Source organism: Engraulis encrasicolus, chromosome 7 (genome assembly GCF_034702125.1).
Source record: "Engraulis encrasicolus isolate BLACKSEA-1 chromosome 7, IST_EnEncr_1.0, whole genome shotgun sequence".
Classification (NCBI taxonomy): Eukaryota; Metazoa; Chordata; class Actinopteri; order Clupeiformes; family Engraulidae; genus Engraulis; species Engraulis encrasicolus.
In genome coordinates, this window is record NC_085863.1 from 6,230,069 (window position 1) to 6,246,019 (window position 15,951).

The 15,951-nt window shown below is 43.1% G+C and overlaps 1 protein-coding gene across 1 annotated transcript in view; it reads left to right on the forward strand.

Moving 5' to 3' along the window:
- Positions 1-1,662: 1,662 nt before the first annotated feature.
- Positions 1,663-15,951, forward strand: part of si:dkey-250d21.1 (uncharacterized) — a 79,466-nt gene continuing 65,177 nt past the window's right edge. The window contains exons 1-7 of the mRNA XM_063202747.1: positions 1,663-1,807; positions 2,329-2,449; positions 9,148-9,249; positions 10,996-11,032; positions 11,958-12,220; positions 13,254-13,492; positions 13,714-13,786. Of these exons, the coding sequence (XP_063058817.1) occupies positions 1,707-1,807; positions 2,329-2,449; positions 9,148-9,249; positions 10,996-11,032; positions 11,958-12,220; positions 13,254-13,492; positions 13,714-13,786 (936 nt within the window). The 5' untranslated portion in view covers positions 1,663-1,706. The remainder of the gene's footprint in view (positions 1,808-2,328; positions 2,450-9,147; positions 9,250-10,995; positions 11,033-11,957; positions 12,221-13,253; positions 13,493-13,713; positions 13,787-15,951) is intronic.

Here is a 15,951-nt window from a genome sequence, read left to right on the forward strand (position 1 = left end):
CAGGGTTGGGAGATGGGATGTTTCTGACCTCCTACTTGCTGAAATGCATTGGAACGCCTGTTGAAGCGGAATGTTCAAGTCGCGAGCTGGGGCAAAAGCGAAGCAAACCGACTTCGCCACATTGACTGTCGTGATGTCATCACAGCAATACTCATGATAGGCGTGACGTTCTCCATGTGCATTACGTCCATTTGTGGGGAAAACAACCCATGCAAGTCAATTGGTGATGTTGGGGTTTAATAATCGAAAGATACGGACCTGTTGACTAGCGTTCGTCACGCACAACATGACGAAAACGTGTTGTGTTGTTGGCTGTTCAAAAAATATAGCCAAACAGCCGTGCCTGAAGCATTCATTTAGGCTAGCCTATGTAGCATGTAAGTTAACGAGACATTCGGTTTGCTTTCCCCTACAAAGGGGCGTAACGCACATTCACGAGCAAATTACCCGGATGGCCGTTAGGAATAGTTAGTGTTAGGAATAGTTTATGTTGCATATCACCATTCTATGGACAACTAAAGTTGATTTGGACAGGTTAACGGTTGCAAAACAGCCTGTTAACTTTTCTAAGGTGTACGGCTAAATGAAAATAACACATGATGTCATGGGTGAGCAGGGGCAGTCATGGGTGAGCGGTTAGGGCGTCAGACTTGCATCCCAGAGGTTGCCGGTTCGACTCCCGACCTGCCAGGTTGGTGGGGGGAGTAATCAACCAGTGCTCTCCCCCATCCTCCTCCATGACTGAGGTACCCTGAGCATGGTACCGTCCCACACTGCTCCCCATGGGACGCCACTTAGGGCTGCCCCCTTGCACGGGTGAGGCTTAAATGCAATTTCGTTGTGTGCAGTCTGCAGTGTTCAGTGGAGTGCTGTGTCACAATGACAATGGGAGTTGTAGTTTCCCAATGGGCTTTCACTTTCACTTTTTTACATTGCTGACATCTTTGAGAAATGGATATGTAGTTTTTGTCCCTCCATGTTTGTAGTTTGTTTGACTTGCTGTTTGGCACGCTTTCAAGTGGGAGGTAGCTGCCTTCTTGTTGCCTACTAGGAAGCTCCTACCTCTGGGGAATGCACCATTACAAACTATGGCACTTGAATGAATCTTTTCTATCAAATGGCGCCCCCCTGTGTAATAATTTCAGTCTCGACTTACTGTTGCTCTTTCCATACCCCCTTGTGCAAAGGGAGAACAGCCAGTACAGTTTGGGGCACGTGATATTTAAAAAAAAAAATCAAGTGCCTCGTGGTCGTGAAAGATGCTCATTCAAACATTGATGGTTGTTTTCAAACCGTCTCTTTGGATAATATAATCGCAATTGCATTTTAAAAACGCACTGTTGCCCTATAATTTTAATGACGTTAGTCTAGTCGGAGTAAATCTAATACCTAGAGCTAAATGTTAATGTTTTGAACAAATGGGACACGACCAGAACACTGACATCCAAACAGAACGGTTTTACTTCCGCTACGCAGAGGAGTCCTTCCTGGTAGCAGTCGCTTGAACAAACCAAACTAGAGACAGACCATAAGAGAAAATCAAGTTTTGCTAAATGAAGTCGTAACCACCTAAAGTACCAGGGAAGTCACGGTTAATGTACCACGGAGCACGGATTACTCCAGTGGAGGCAGCTGGCTGAACTACTTAGAGCTTATGCGTGATCTTGTGCGATGCTAAAATTCATTCTGAGCCATTGAGTGAGTGCATGCAGTCCAAAATGCCCGACTGCTGTGCTGCAGCGAATTGTAACCAGAAATCAGACCAGCCCGATATTGCCTTCTTCAGCTTTCCTCTTGACCCCGAACGGTAAGAATGGTTTCAAACGTCTGTGACTTCTTCCAGGGTGATTTGTTTATAATCTTTCCCCCACAGGCTGTATTTATAAAGTTGTTCTGCAAGTCACACTTTGAGTAGCGCGTTAGCCGTTTTGCTAGCCTTCCTCATACAATTTAAAGGAATACAGCGCCGGTTCGTCTTCATTAGTTTATTAAAGCTTGTCACATATCTGGAAAGTGCTGCATTATCATGAATAAATACTTCGGATCTGTGTTCAAGGGCAAGGCTATAGACCCTATTGTTTGTGGAAATTTGCGTTTGTTGTTCCCCCCCCAAAGGATTTCATTTTGTATTCTCCATCCTAGCATCTGAATCAGCGAGCCCTCCCCCTCCCCGGGAGGTTGCATGGTGCACACATTTCTAGTGTAGAGCTATACTCTGGCTTTGGCCTACTGTTAGTTTTGCTGTACTGCCTGCTTTCGAGTATTCATCCCTGCTTTCGCGGTATTGTTTTCTCTCTCTCTCTGGCCCTCCATCGTTCTACCTCACAGATGTAAACAATGGCTGAGTAGCTGCAACCGACCAGACCTCGGGACCAAAACACCGGAGGAATTGCACCAGGGCTACAAGCTGTGTTCAAAACACTTCGAGAGCTCACTGATATGCCAAGAGGTAAGCAGCACCTGGCCATCTGGCCTGTGAACATGCTGAGTAAACAATATTCACATGTGTGCTGGACCTCAAGGGAAGCACTTGTGCACTTCAGTGTTCGTGTATCAGTGTATAATGTAGTGTTTCTCAAAGTGGGGCGTAAGCCCCCTGGGGGGGGGGGGGGCGGAGGCATCTCAAGGGGGCGTAAAGGGCGTAAATCTCAATACTTTGTCTTTCTCGCCATAGACACACAAGCTAACTTTTAATTGTGTGTCTTGTGTTTTGCCTGCACGTGTGTGTGTGTGTGTGTGCACGTGTGTGTGCGTGTGCAGGGGTGTCGTTCAGGGAGACAAAGTGTGGTTGAGTCACCATGTTATACAGCAGTGTTTCCCAATCAGGGGTACGTGTACCACTAGGGGTACGCGAGCACACCTCAGGGGGTACTTGGAAAAAATCAATAATAAGGTAAGCGTACCCATTAAGCCCATGTACCCTTTAAGCCCACTTTCAACTTTGAGGTCAATTTAAAGAAAGGGAAAAGGTGGATTTTGTTGTTCATCACCCTATCCAATTAAAGGGTTTAGTAACACAAAATATTTTTTATTGCAAACAAATCACATTTTTTTATCGTTGAGTTATCCCCGTCCAAGTGAATGCAGTCTCAGGACTACAAGAAGTCGCCTCAAAACTTTGCTGTTTTGGGATATGTAAGAAATCATAGAATTTCAGCTAGTTTAAGTCAAATGTTTGAAAAATACTTTCATATTTAGTGAACCAAGAGGTAAATGTAATGATTTTTATATATATACATGCAGTGTTTTACTAAATTATAGCATTTCCCTTCAAATGGAAAGATGTGTTTTATGAGCGAGCAAACGCCGATATTCTCTTGATACAACCACACACCATCTTTATCTTACTCTACCGTAAGACTTAAGGTGGTTAGGTATGAATTCTAAGCATATTCCAGTTTGTTTGGCATTGATCTTTAAAGAAATGCATCATTAAATGTTTTGTGGAGTTGATTATTTCCATAAAATAGCTTTTTGTATAGGCGGGCTTAATGGGTACTAGGTGGGCTTAAATGGTACACCCCATTGAAATGCATGCAAGTTGGCATGCATGCTAATGAAAAATGCCTTTGAGGGACATAAAAAGTGCTGTACAATCTCAAGTTGTTGGTTTAAAAGGTGTAATGTAATGAACTAACAATAATCAATAAGAAAAAATAAATTTCTCTGTTTGGATGAAGAATTTTATGAAGTATATGAAGTAAGAGATGCTGTAAGGTTTTATGCATTATTTTTTGAGCAAATCTTACATTTTGGAAGAATATTTTGGTCTGAAACCATTTATGCCATGTAGGCTCACTGTTTAAACTCAACTCACACACCTCACCAGGTATTTTGATAGAGAAATAACTATATGAGCTTATTTGGAACACAAGTGGGCTTAAATGGTACCAAAGGTACCATTTAAGCCCATTCAGACTTTTCACTTTTCTCGTAAAAAATCTTCATATTGTACTTTGAAATATTCAATAACTCAGTGATAAACATTGAGAAGAGAGGTAAATCTTACTATTTAAGAAATCATTTCACAAAAAAATTGTGTGAAGATGATTGAAAAATAAAGAAATTTAGATTTTGGTGGGCTTAATGGGTACGCTTACCTTAACAAATATATGGAGTGTAGTCACATTGGGATAGAGGAACAGATATAGAGCATGAGTGAAGGGGGTACTCATCATATGACAAAATGGCTTAGGGGGTACGCAGAACAAAAAAGGTTGGGAAACACTGTTATACAGGGGGCCCACATACACAGTCCGATTTATGAAGATATAGTCGGGGGAGTCCATTGGGCCCAAAATTTGCTGCTGGGTCAAAGACGTCTTTGTCATTCAGTGTTACGGACACCTTCCGCCGACTGTAACTGCAAAAAAAAAAGTGATTTTTACTTTGTTTCAAGTGAATGGATGACAGCCGAGGCTTTCATGAATTCCCTGTAACAATTCCCTGTAACAATAAGCCCTGTAACAGCCGAGGCTTTCATGAATTCCCTGTAACAATAAATAAATAAAAAGAGTCATGTTTTTACAGTTTCAGTCAGCAGAAGGCATCCGTTACACTGAATGACGATGCCATTTTGCACGTCTTTGACCCAGCTGCTGTGTGTGTGTGCGTGCCTGCAACTATGTTTTGAGCTGCTTTTGGTGCAGGATTCCTTCACTCTGGCATTTCGTTCTTAGACAGTTGGTTCACCATTTGGGTCTTAATGGTAGAAATAAGGGATAACACTTGACTGTAGGGTACTGTAGGCCAGGCCGTGCCCTCCTATAGGGCTTTCAGGCCGACCAGAACGGAGCCGGTGTCGGTGCCCGCACCAGTTACGTTCGGCACTAAAATGCTTGTCTGCGAACCACGTGTTCATACCGGGCTCTGAACTTTTTCCGCACGTGACTGTGTTACCCGTATGAACCTGCTGATGGCCACGCTGTCGTCACGGTTCGCAGAGAAAAACCTAGTATTTTGCGGTTCGCATTGCGAACCAACTTTCCGGTTCGCGGACGCAAATATCTGTGGCGTGAACACGACGGTCGGTTCGCGAGTAGGTGCGGGAACGGGCTCCAGCACGGTTCTCAGTTGGCCTGAACGCGCTCCTAGTGACGCAACAGCCTCAGCTTTGCCACCAGTCAGGTCAAGAGTGAATGCAAGTACTTTCTGAGTTCCCGCAAATACGGGAACTCCTCCCACTTTGTTGGGAAGCAAACAGTCATTAGCAAACCAAGGGAGGCCATTTGGGAAATGTTAATTGTTATGCTCCTGGTCAGACCAAGTCTAAAAGAGATTTGAGAGTCGATGATAATCAGGCTAGTGTACTGTAGGCCCACTCTCTTATTGTAACTGCACCGCCACCGCATTCTGGCATTCAATTGCTATCCAACATACTGTACGAATAATCACAATGTGTATTGTATCGCAATGCACATCATATCGTGCCCCTGTATATCGTGATGCATATTGGATCATGAGATTGTTACCCAGCCACACCCAGCCCCATTTGTGAGCCCTGCCGTGCTCATGCTTAAGCTCGTTTACACCTCTCCTGTACCAAAGAAAGTGGATCTAACAAGAAGCGTCATTTTGTTTCTTTTCCGGTATCCACTTTATGTCGGGTGAACGGCCCTTTAGGAGACCTTCGGTTAGGAGACCTTCGGAGTCCTGAGGTTGAGAATAAATGAAGTCCCCTTAGCGCTGTAGATGGCGGTAGCGCACGTCTTGTGCAAACACCTCAAAAAGAGAAGAAGAAGGAGGGGACAACGCCCCCTTAGGAGACCCAACTTGAGCACACGCTTTTGCATTGAGTGGGCGTGTTTTGCGTTATCTTTCTCTTATCCAGTATGGGGCACCTAAGTCACGCCCTTCTACTTCCGATACATGGGGCAGGAGCTCGCAAAATTTTGAATGCGAGTCAATGGAGCGAGTCAAGCTAAATCCTCATCCCGTTTGGCATGTGCTCCGGATTTCACATATGATGACAGTGAATTTGAAAGGTTTGGATTTGCGTCGTAAGACCACTCATTTTCGGCACGCAAGAAACGTTATTTTAGCTTTTGTGCAAAACTGTGTTGGAGACTACACTTGCGCCTCGCATATCTGACGTGAACCGAGGCACAGCCAACCCTACCGCTGCACCGTGGCTTAAGTGGCTGCACGTCGGACATGCGACGCCTGTAGTGTAGTCCAAATAATTACATATTTTTGCACAATCACAACTCAAAAATCGCTTTCCAAGTGAAGTCAACAAGCACACCATGGGTTGTTATTAATTCTGAGGCACAGCATATGTGTGATCGACGGGGAAATGCGAGGTGGGTCGGAAAATAGCTTTGATCAGTCCATTACAGCCCAGTCAAAAGTTTTTCCGTTGCCAGCCCCAGAAGCCGCCCGGAAGGGGTGGAGACTTAGGTGCCCCATTTTTGCCTGTACTGAAGTTGACATTAATCGGAACCGCACTACCAGAGGTTCAGCTACTGCAACTGCAGCTACCGTTCAGCTCTGCACAGGGGGCAATGCGGCTGGTATCTGTACCGTTGCAGTCGGCTGAGGACGAGTGTAAACCTAGCTTTACTCCTGTTCGCTCTCTTGTCACTGTGTCCTTGGGAGCTAATTGCACATAGGTGGGATAATTTCTATCTTGAGTTAGTAGCCTATATGTCCCAGTAGAATTGGGACTCTCAGGGCTGATAGTATTCAGGCTCCATGCCTGATTTCAGGCTTGACAGAGTTTGCAAAAATAAAAACATTGATAATAATTAGCCACTAGGTTATTCTCATCTCAGAAAGTGTTACAGGATCAGGGTTTTCTTCTACTATCAGGCTTGAATAATGGTCATACACAGGCTATTACATGTTTGAATAATGTGTCAAAATAGGCCCTACGTTACATCACTATGCAGTATCTTGTCGTTGTCGTTAGCAGGGGGAAAAGTTCAGGCTCAGGATTTTTTTTCCACTTTCACCCCTGGACTCTTCTCATCATCCCTCAGCTTGCAGGTGCATCACAGTGGGTGCATCCCAATATGTGACCTTGCCTCCTCCACTTGTGCTTGTCTCCTCGTCCCGCCTCCTGGCCCCTCCTCCGTGGAGAAAACGATAAAGTTTCCCAGCTGTCAGCCTCGCCACAACAACTTTTGAGGGACTGTTTTTCATTCACCATCCCAATTGCAAATGAGAAAAAGACTTTACAATTGAGCTTTTGCTAGATATTGAAATATAATGCTGTTGTCAGTGATGTCATCATGACGAGAAGCAAGTGGTGGAGGCAAGGTCGCATATTAAAACGCACTCAGTGGGACAGACATCACTGAAAAGTAATGGTTGGAGCTAGGGGTGGGCGATATGGCAAAAATGTTGTATCACGATTTTTTAACATGAAATCTCGATTTCGATTTTTTATCACGATCTTCCATCCAAAAAATAAAAACAACAAAAAACAACTTTCATATTGCAATTTGTAATTTGCAGTCAATAAAATGTTAACACACTGATGATACTCTCATAAAGTGTACAATTGGAATACAATAAAGTAAAGAATAAAGTGAAGACAACAACACAAGTGAGAAAATGTCACTCTGATGCTGATAATAAACATCCTCACTGCAAGACGATCTATACGATTTCTCCACTTTGGCAGATTCGAGACGATCTTTTACTCAATATCACGATTCACGATTTAATATCGTCATATCGCCCACCCCTAGTTGGAGCACACTGCTGCTTAGTGCAAACACCCTTAAAGGTACACTGTGCAGGAAATGGTCTGAATAAGGTACTGCAACTATGCTGGTCATTGAAACTGGGCTGCCTATTGCCAAATTTGATCTTTACATGAAAGTTTACTGAGTAATAAACAAATATTTTCTAGTATGGTCCAAGTAGAGTCATTTTTGCAGCTGAAAATGGCTATTTTTCTAAATTCAAAATGGCGGACCATGGACAAGATCCCCCTTTTCATGTATGAAAAGTGCAATTTCTCCAGTCATAATGAATGCTTAGAATTTGATGGTGGTGCTAAGTATTCATGAAAAAATTAACATTAGTGAATGGGCAGCATGAATTCTGGAAATAAATAACTAAAAATCTCACACAGTGTCCCTTTAAAGGAACAGACCACCCTTTTTTTTTGATTTTCACATATTTGCTGCATTTCCAAGGATTATTCATGAATGTGCATATCATTTTTGTCTATGTATTTGCATTGCCCAGTTTAACAGTATGGCCAAATTAGGCATAGTAATGCAAGTCTATGGTACAAAATAAAACATCATCAAATGTACTTATAAACCATTTTAAAATGCATGTAAAATTCACCAGAATGTAAAAGGGCAATTTAATTCCGTCCAGTGATCACTTGTGGCTTGATGCTAAAGATACCAGTTACTTCCAGTGATTATGCTAAGCTATGCTAATAATTCTGAATCAATAAATCTAAGTACTGAAAACACTGAGAGGAAAATTATATGCACATTCATGAATAATGCTGGGAAACACTACAAATCTGTGTAAATCAAAAAAGGGTGGTATGTTCCTTTAAGCAGAGCTACCTAATCTGGCAAAGACTGTAGTTATTGCACCAAAACACCGTGTGTAGGTATTACTACAAATCTGTGTAAATCAAAAAAGGGTGGTCTGTTCCTTTAAAAGTCCAAGAAGGTGTAGCACTCTGGAGAAGGTGTAGCAAGAACACTGAAACGTTAGTCGGGTGTTTGCACAAACGTTAAGTCGGGTGTTTGCACATAATAAAAACCTAAAAACGAAGCTGCATTGTGCTGGAGCCTCTACTTTTCTCAAGCCTATATGTCCTATATGGCCGTGTTGCTGTGTCAATATTTGCTCTGTGGAGGCTGCAGCATGACTCAGGAGAAACAAATGCACTTGGAAAATCTATCCCAGCAGGACTTAAACACATCACTGTAAGGGCCACAGCCTTAACGTCTTGATTTGGCGATCTGGCGCCCCTCATGAGGAATTTACGTGTGTGTGTGTGTGTGTGTGTGTGTGTGTGTGTGTGTGTGTGTGTGTGTGTGTGTGTGTGTGTGTGTGTGTGTGTGTGTGTGTGTGTGTGTGTGTGTGTGTGTGTGTGTGTTTGTGCGCGCGCTAGTGTCTGCGATTGTTTCAGTGCATAATTCTTTTTAAAATGTTGATTTCTTTCAGGGTGGTGTCCCGGTCCTAAAAGATGGAGCTGTGCCCAGTATATTTGATGCCAAGAGCAAGCAGGAGCCTCAGACCTACAGAAGGAAACGGCCAGCAGAAGCAGTGAGTCCACCTGCATCATAACTTGCATGCTTTAACTCGGGGGTGGGGCAGTGAGTCCACCTGCATCATAACTTTCATGCTTTAAAGGGGTATGCCACTAGTTTGGGGCTTAATACAGTTAAAATCGTTGGTTGGGGTTTATAAAGGTGGTAAAGTGTCTTATTTTTCATGTTTAGCGTTGTCTTGCTTTAAGACAAGTTAAAAGAGAGAATATGTCGCTAAGCTAGTGAAAGTCAATGGATCCGTGTAGCATGCTACAATGCTACACGGATCCATTGACTTTCACTAGCTTAGTGAGATGCTCCCTCTTTTAACTTGTCTTAAAGCAAGACAACGGCTTACATGAAAAATAAGACACTTAACCACCTTTATAAACCCTGGCCAACGATTTTAACTGTATTAAGCCCCAAAATAGTGGCATACCCCTTTAACTCAGGGGTGGGGAGCCTCTGCTGCGAGGGCTGCTTGCGGCCCTTGAGGTCGTTTTATCCGGCTCCTGACATGATTTTAATGTTATGCAACTTCACATGAAATATGACATATTTTGTAAAGGAATATTAGAAATGACATTTGCAATACATTTAAGTTATATTCAGGGGTCCTAGAGAATATGGGGACTGTTTTAAAGGTAGCTGCCTTCAATATAGGTCTAAAGCAGGGGGAAATCCTGGTTTGTGTTCATAATACGGCCCTCAGAGGACTTTTACGGCCCTCGGATGAATTTGAAGTGGCCCCTCGAATGGAAAAGGTTCCCCACCCTTGCTTTAACTTATGTCCTCTTGTTGGCTGTAACAAGACGGGAATGGGGACAACAACACCACAGATACATGTACCCATTGTTTCTTTCCAACACGGGTCACTTACCTGAGTAACCAGTAGACCATGATAGACTTACGGTAGGGACAAATAGACGCGAATTTGGCCAAGCGAAGCGAACCTGGCCATTCATTCCCATGAGGGAGGCGACGGCAAGAAAAGAGTAGCAAAGTGAAGCAAAATTATTCAACCAAGTTTAATATCATGCAAATTGGGGGTCTCGTCATAGGACACTTGTCTCAAATGGCATAGTGTGGTTGTACGTGTTTTCTACTTCAATAGCAGACCTTGCTTTTTTCAAATGTGAGTTTTTGGCCTGCATTGACCCTATTCTCCTGCCGGTACTGTGCACCTGCTGTACACAGGGTTCCCACTGGTGCTGGAATTCCTTGAAAATGCTTGCATTTCAATGAATTGTTTCCAAGGTTGTAAAAATGCTTGAATTTTGGTGAAGTGCTTGAAAATGCTTCTACTGAATCAAACTCAGTAAACCAAATAATAGAAATGAATTGTTCAGGTACATCAAAAATCTGAGGGAGTGATATGTCAGATGGGATTTGCCATTCGACATCTTAATATTGATTACAATGCAGGAAATTGCATTTTAAAAGCACAACATTTTCTGGGGGAGGACGCTCATACCCCCTTCCCGTGACCTCTTAAAGGTGCTGGAAAACTGAAGACTTGGTGCTTGAAGGTGCTTGAAAAGTGCTTGAATTTGTTCATGAAAAAGGTGTGGGAACCCTGTGTACATTTTATACCGGTGCTACATACCCGTGCGCACCAGTCTACTTCACCACTGGGTGTCCATGATTTACCATTGCTTTCCAGTTTAACTGATACTGTAGTAATTTACCTGCACATGAAGGTATAAACTGTTCTCTGCCCTGCCTTTAATACTAAGTAATGTGCTGATTTGTATTTCCACAGATTTCTGGAGAGACTGATGCTGGGAAGAAATCTAAAGGTTTGAATTGTGTTATTTATTTGCAATAGTATGATTTGGCGCATATGGGTTGTTAATTGTGATCGATCCAGTGATTGCGATGCAGCCATTGTTTTTTTTTTGGGGGGGGGGGGGTTGCATTACTGGTAGTAAACGATGTAATGAATTCCCTCATAGATGGACACCCAGATGACTTGGTGGTCGACATTTAAATTATATTAATTGTACAGCTCCCCACACTGTAGAGTTTTCTTGCATTATTTGATAGAAACTCAAAGTGTTTTGAATTGCTTGAAGAAGGTCAGTAGACCGAAACATTGCATTAAACCATGCAAATGTGAACAGTGTGCGGGAGCTTTCTTTGATCTAACGTTGGTGACTTTGGGGTTCCACTCCTACGCACCTGACCAAGGAGGTGTGCAAGAAAATCTTCACTTACTAAGAAACTCAAAGTGGAAAGCTGAATTTCACCTCTGATGGCTTCTTAATTTATCCTCTTTATTTAGCTTCTTTATTTTATGCCGTTACAAAATCAGTGTATATACTAATAGTTTTCTGGTTCCATTGTCATTCTTTTCATGTAATTCGGCAAGTTTTTGGCAGAGGTTGCAGCAAAAGGGTTTTTTGTTTGTTGATTAATCGTGCCTAATCACTTGCTCTATAGCAGTGATTCCCAACCTATGGGCCGGGGCCCACTGGTCGATCCTGAAGGTATTCCAAGTGGGCCTTGAAATAATTTTCCAAAAATAATAATCATATTTTGGTGTGTGTTGTTAATTTATTTGAGTTTTATTCTTAATTGGGTGGACCCCGAACATTTTTGACAATTTTGAGTGGGCCCCAACTTGAAAAAGGTTGGGAACCCCTGCTCTATAGATTAGCCGACTACTGAAATAGTCGTGAGTTGCAGCCCTATTAAAGGACGATGTAATGACTTGGTCCACAGATGGCCTCTCGGACGGCTCGGGCGCGGCTGCCCAGCTGGACGGCGGCGAAAACAGCGGTGTGGGCGGCGACGGGGACGCCCTGCAGGACGACATGGGCGACATCAAGGACCCCCACGCCAGGGGCAAGGAGATCCTCAAGCTGCACTTCAAGGAGACGCTGGCCCTCTACGGCTTCAGCATCGGCAGCGGCGGCGCCCCCTTGAGCACGGGAGGACCGACGGGCGTCAACAAGCTCTGTGAGGAGAAGGTGGACAAAGCAGAGGTTTGTTTGTTTGTTTGTTTCATTTTGATTTATGTAGTGAAAGCGACATCCACTTGGGAAATGTGTACTACAGTACCAAAAAGAAAGTGATGAAAAGTCTTTTAAATCTGAACCTGCACCACCACCACCTTTAACCTGGCTTACTACTAAGTCAGATTCTTGGTATCCCCCCGTTCTTGTGGCGTTCATTTGCAGCCCTGTGTATAGCTACTAATAATATTTTCTGTGTATTAGGTGATCCTGTTGGGTCATATTTACAGTTATTGCATTACATTATACTTAGCTGACGCTTTCATTTTATTCAAAGCGACTCACAGTTAGTATTTTCAGGGTATTGGTTACAGTCCCTGGAGCAATGTGGGGTTAGGTACCTTGCTCAAGGGCACTTCAGCCATGGATGGAGGGGTAGGGAGAGGTCAGGAGGGATTCGAACCTGCAACCCCTAGATTGAAAGACCAACTCTCTAACCACTAGGCTACGACTGCCACAGTTATATAATAATATTTCCCGTGTATTGGGTGATGCTGGTCGGTCATAGTCTTTATATTATATCGGGGGCCGTATACGACTGCCTCACGGGCCTTAGGTTCCCCACCCATGATTTCGAGTAACTACTACTAATATTTCCTGTGTACTGTATTAGGTGATGTGTACAACTACTAATGATATTTACTGTGTGTTAGATGATGTGTATAACTACTAATGATATTTCCTGTGTGTTAGGTGATGTGTACAACTGATAGCTTAATATTTCCTATGGACTGTATTAGGTGATGCTGTTGGGTCATACTCTGATACGGGACGAGATCCAGTCCAGCTTGCGGCACGCGCGCTTCTTCTCGGTGCTGCAACTACAAATGTTCTAAATAAATTATTAAATATACTGTATGTACGTGTGTGTGTTAGGTGATGCTGTTGGGTCATACGCTGATTCGTGATGAGATCCAGTCCAGCTTGCGGCACGTGCGCTTCTTCTAAACTACTAAATATATTATTAAATATACTGTATGTACATGTATTTCCCGTGTATTAGGTGATGCTGTTGGGTCATACTCTGATACGGGACGAGATCCAGTCCAGCTTGCGGCACGCGCGCTTCTTCTCTGTGCTGCTGCAGGACACGGTGATGGTGGAGGGCAAGGAGCACATGCCCGTCTTCGTGCGTACCGTCACGGACATCGGCTTCCCCCAGAAGCACCTGCTGGGCTTCCTGCCCACCGACGTAGACTGCGAGAGCCTGTTCTACATGCTGCTGTCCGAGATACGCAACAGGTATGAGTTTTAAGGGTGTGTGTTTGTGTGCGTGTGTGTTTGTTTGTGTGCGTGTGTGCGTGCGTGCGAGAGAGACTGTTCTACATGCTACTGTCTGAGATCTGCAACAGAGGCGTGCGTGCGTGTGCGTCCAGGCACTCGCGCATCCCCTGATCAATCAGAATAACATCAGTCATCTCTCTCTCTCTCTCTCTCTCTCTCTCTCTCTCTCTCTCTCTCAGGTGGGGTTTGAGGATGGAGCACTGTCGAGGCCTCACCTACCTGACGACCGGCACCATCTGCCAGAAGATGAAGGTGGGTTTGCATTTTGTGCTTTTGTATGGATGTGAAAAAGATTGGGTGCTTACCAGCATCTCCACCTATGGCTGAAGGGCCCTTGAGCAAGGCACCTAACCCCACATTGCTCCAGAGACTGTAACCATTACCCTGTACCAAAATAACTTAGTTGCTTTGGATATAAATGCGTCAGGTAGGTGGCCAACCCGGAGACGGAGGCACATCGAGAGACAGATCGAGAAATGAAAAGAAAAGAAGAGACAGAGAAAAGGAGAGAGAGAAAAGGAGAGAGAGAAAAGGAGACAGAGAAAAGGAGAGCGAGAGAAGAGCGAGAGAAGAGCGAGAGAAGAGCGAGAGAGAGAGAGACAGACCGAGAGACAGAGAGAGACAGAGAGTGATTTGTAGGTAAGTGTATGTAATCTAATTAGGGGTGGGCATAGATTAATTTTTTTAATCTAGATTAATCTCACTGTAATTATGAAATTAATCTAGATTAATCTAGATTCATCTATGTCAAAATGGCTCATTCAGAATAGGCACGCTAGCAAAATAATGCCAAAAAAAACCTTGAGGTTTCTTAAGACAGATGGCGCATTAGATCAGAGCTCATCTTTTTTTTCCAAAATCCATCTCATCTTCAAAAATTGGTCATGTTGATACTTGGAGATGAAAAAAAATCACTGCATTATGTGTGAAGTGTGTCCAATATGTTAGGAAGCATTTAAAGTTATAAGATAGTGAAATTTGTAAATGAACAGCGCTATAAGTTGTAGAGGCAGAGAGAGAGAGAGAGAGAGAGAGAGAGAGAGAGAGAGAGAGAGAGAGAGAGAGAGAGAGGAGAGAGAGAGAGAGAGAGAGAGAGAGAGAGAGAGAGAGAGAGAGAGAGAGAGAGAGAGAGAGAGAGAGAGAGAGGGAGAGAGAGAGAGAGAGAGAGAGAGAGAGAGAGAGAGAGATATATGCATCGGCATTTTGGTAACATATATCTCGGCATTTTGGTAACGTGATTGGCATTTTGGTAACCTGCGCGGCATTTTGGTAACATGGGATTGGCATTTTGGTAACCACATTTGGCATTTTGGTAACATGTGTTTGGTATAGTGGCATAATGGTAACATTTTTTTAAATTGATGCTGTATCCAAAAAAATGTGTGGCATGTGTCATGTACCACTGTGCCATTATTACCATGTGAAATATTTTTTTAAAAAGTACATATGCCGTCAATGACACACACTTTCCCAATATTACCACTCTCTCCCTCTCTCCCTCTCTCCCTCTGGCAAGTGCACACATTTGGCATTTGTGTAACGCGTTCTCACAGTAGGCATAATTTTAACCTTATGAAAGACATGTACAGTGCACAACACATAATGAGTACACCCCTGTTGAAAAGTAGGCTTAACATTTGAACGATATTTTAATAAACACACAAGTTATTCCCAAAATGCTCATAGAGTAAGTGAAAGACAACATCTTCTGAGCTTACGGCAGAAAAGTAAGGTCAATAGTATAACTTAAATGTCCAGTTTTGCTAAATTATGCTGGTGCAAAAGTGAGTACACCCCTATGTTATTAAACTCTCATTTTGGAACAGTGTATTTTTCATTTTACAACCATTCCACTGTGCTTTTAGGTGTGTGCTTTGGGTTTTTGTGTTGCTCAAGTGCACATGATCTTCACCTCAAACCAAGTGTTGTGGCACAAGATTAAACATGTTACTGTAAAAAATGATGATATCCATACCTGTCATGATACATGTGATTCGTAATCCCTGTAAGCGTAATTATACCGTCCAGTTCATTGTATTATATTTAATCTAGAGTTATAGTTTTGTTGGCTGAATGCAGGATCCTGACTCTCTGTCCATCATCTTTACTGATGCCACCTCAGCAGCTCACATTGAACTCAACCTGTGATGCCAAAACCCAGTGATCCTAATTGGCTTATTCGTTCAGCAATGATTCAGACTTTCACTAAACTCAGATGTTTTGCCAAAACAGGACCCCTGTTCATATTACAAGACAGCAGCTGAACTCCAGAAATTATGAAACAATTCTAATTCATAAACATCAGAAGTGTATAGTTGCAGTCAGTACTACACTACAGTATGCTAGTTGAATTACACAAATGCTACAAAAGGGACATGGGTAGAACTTTTAAAATGATAAATTAGGTAAACAAAATG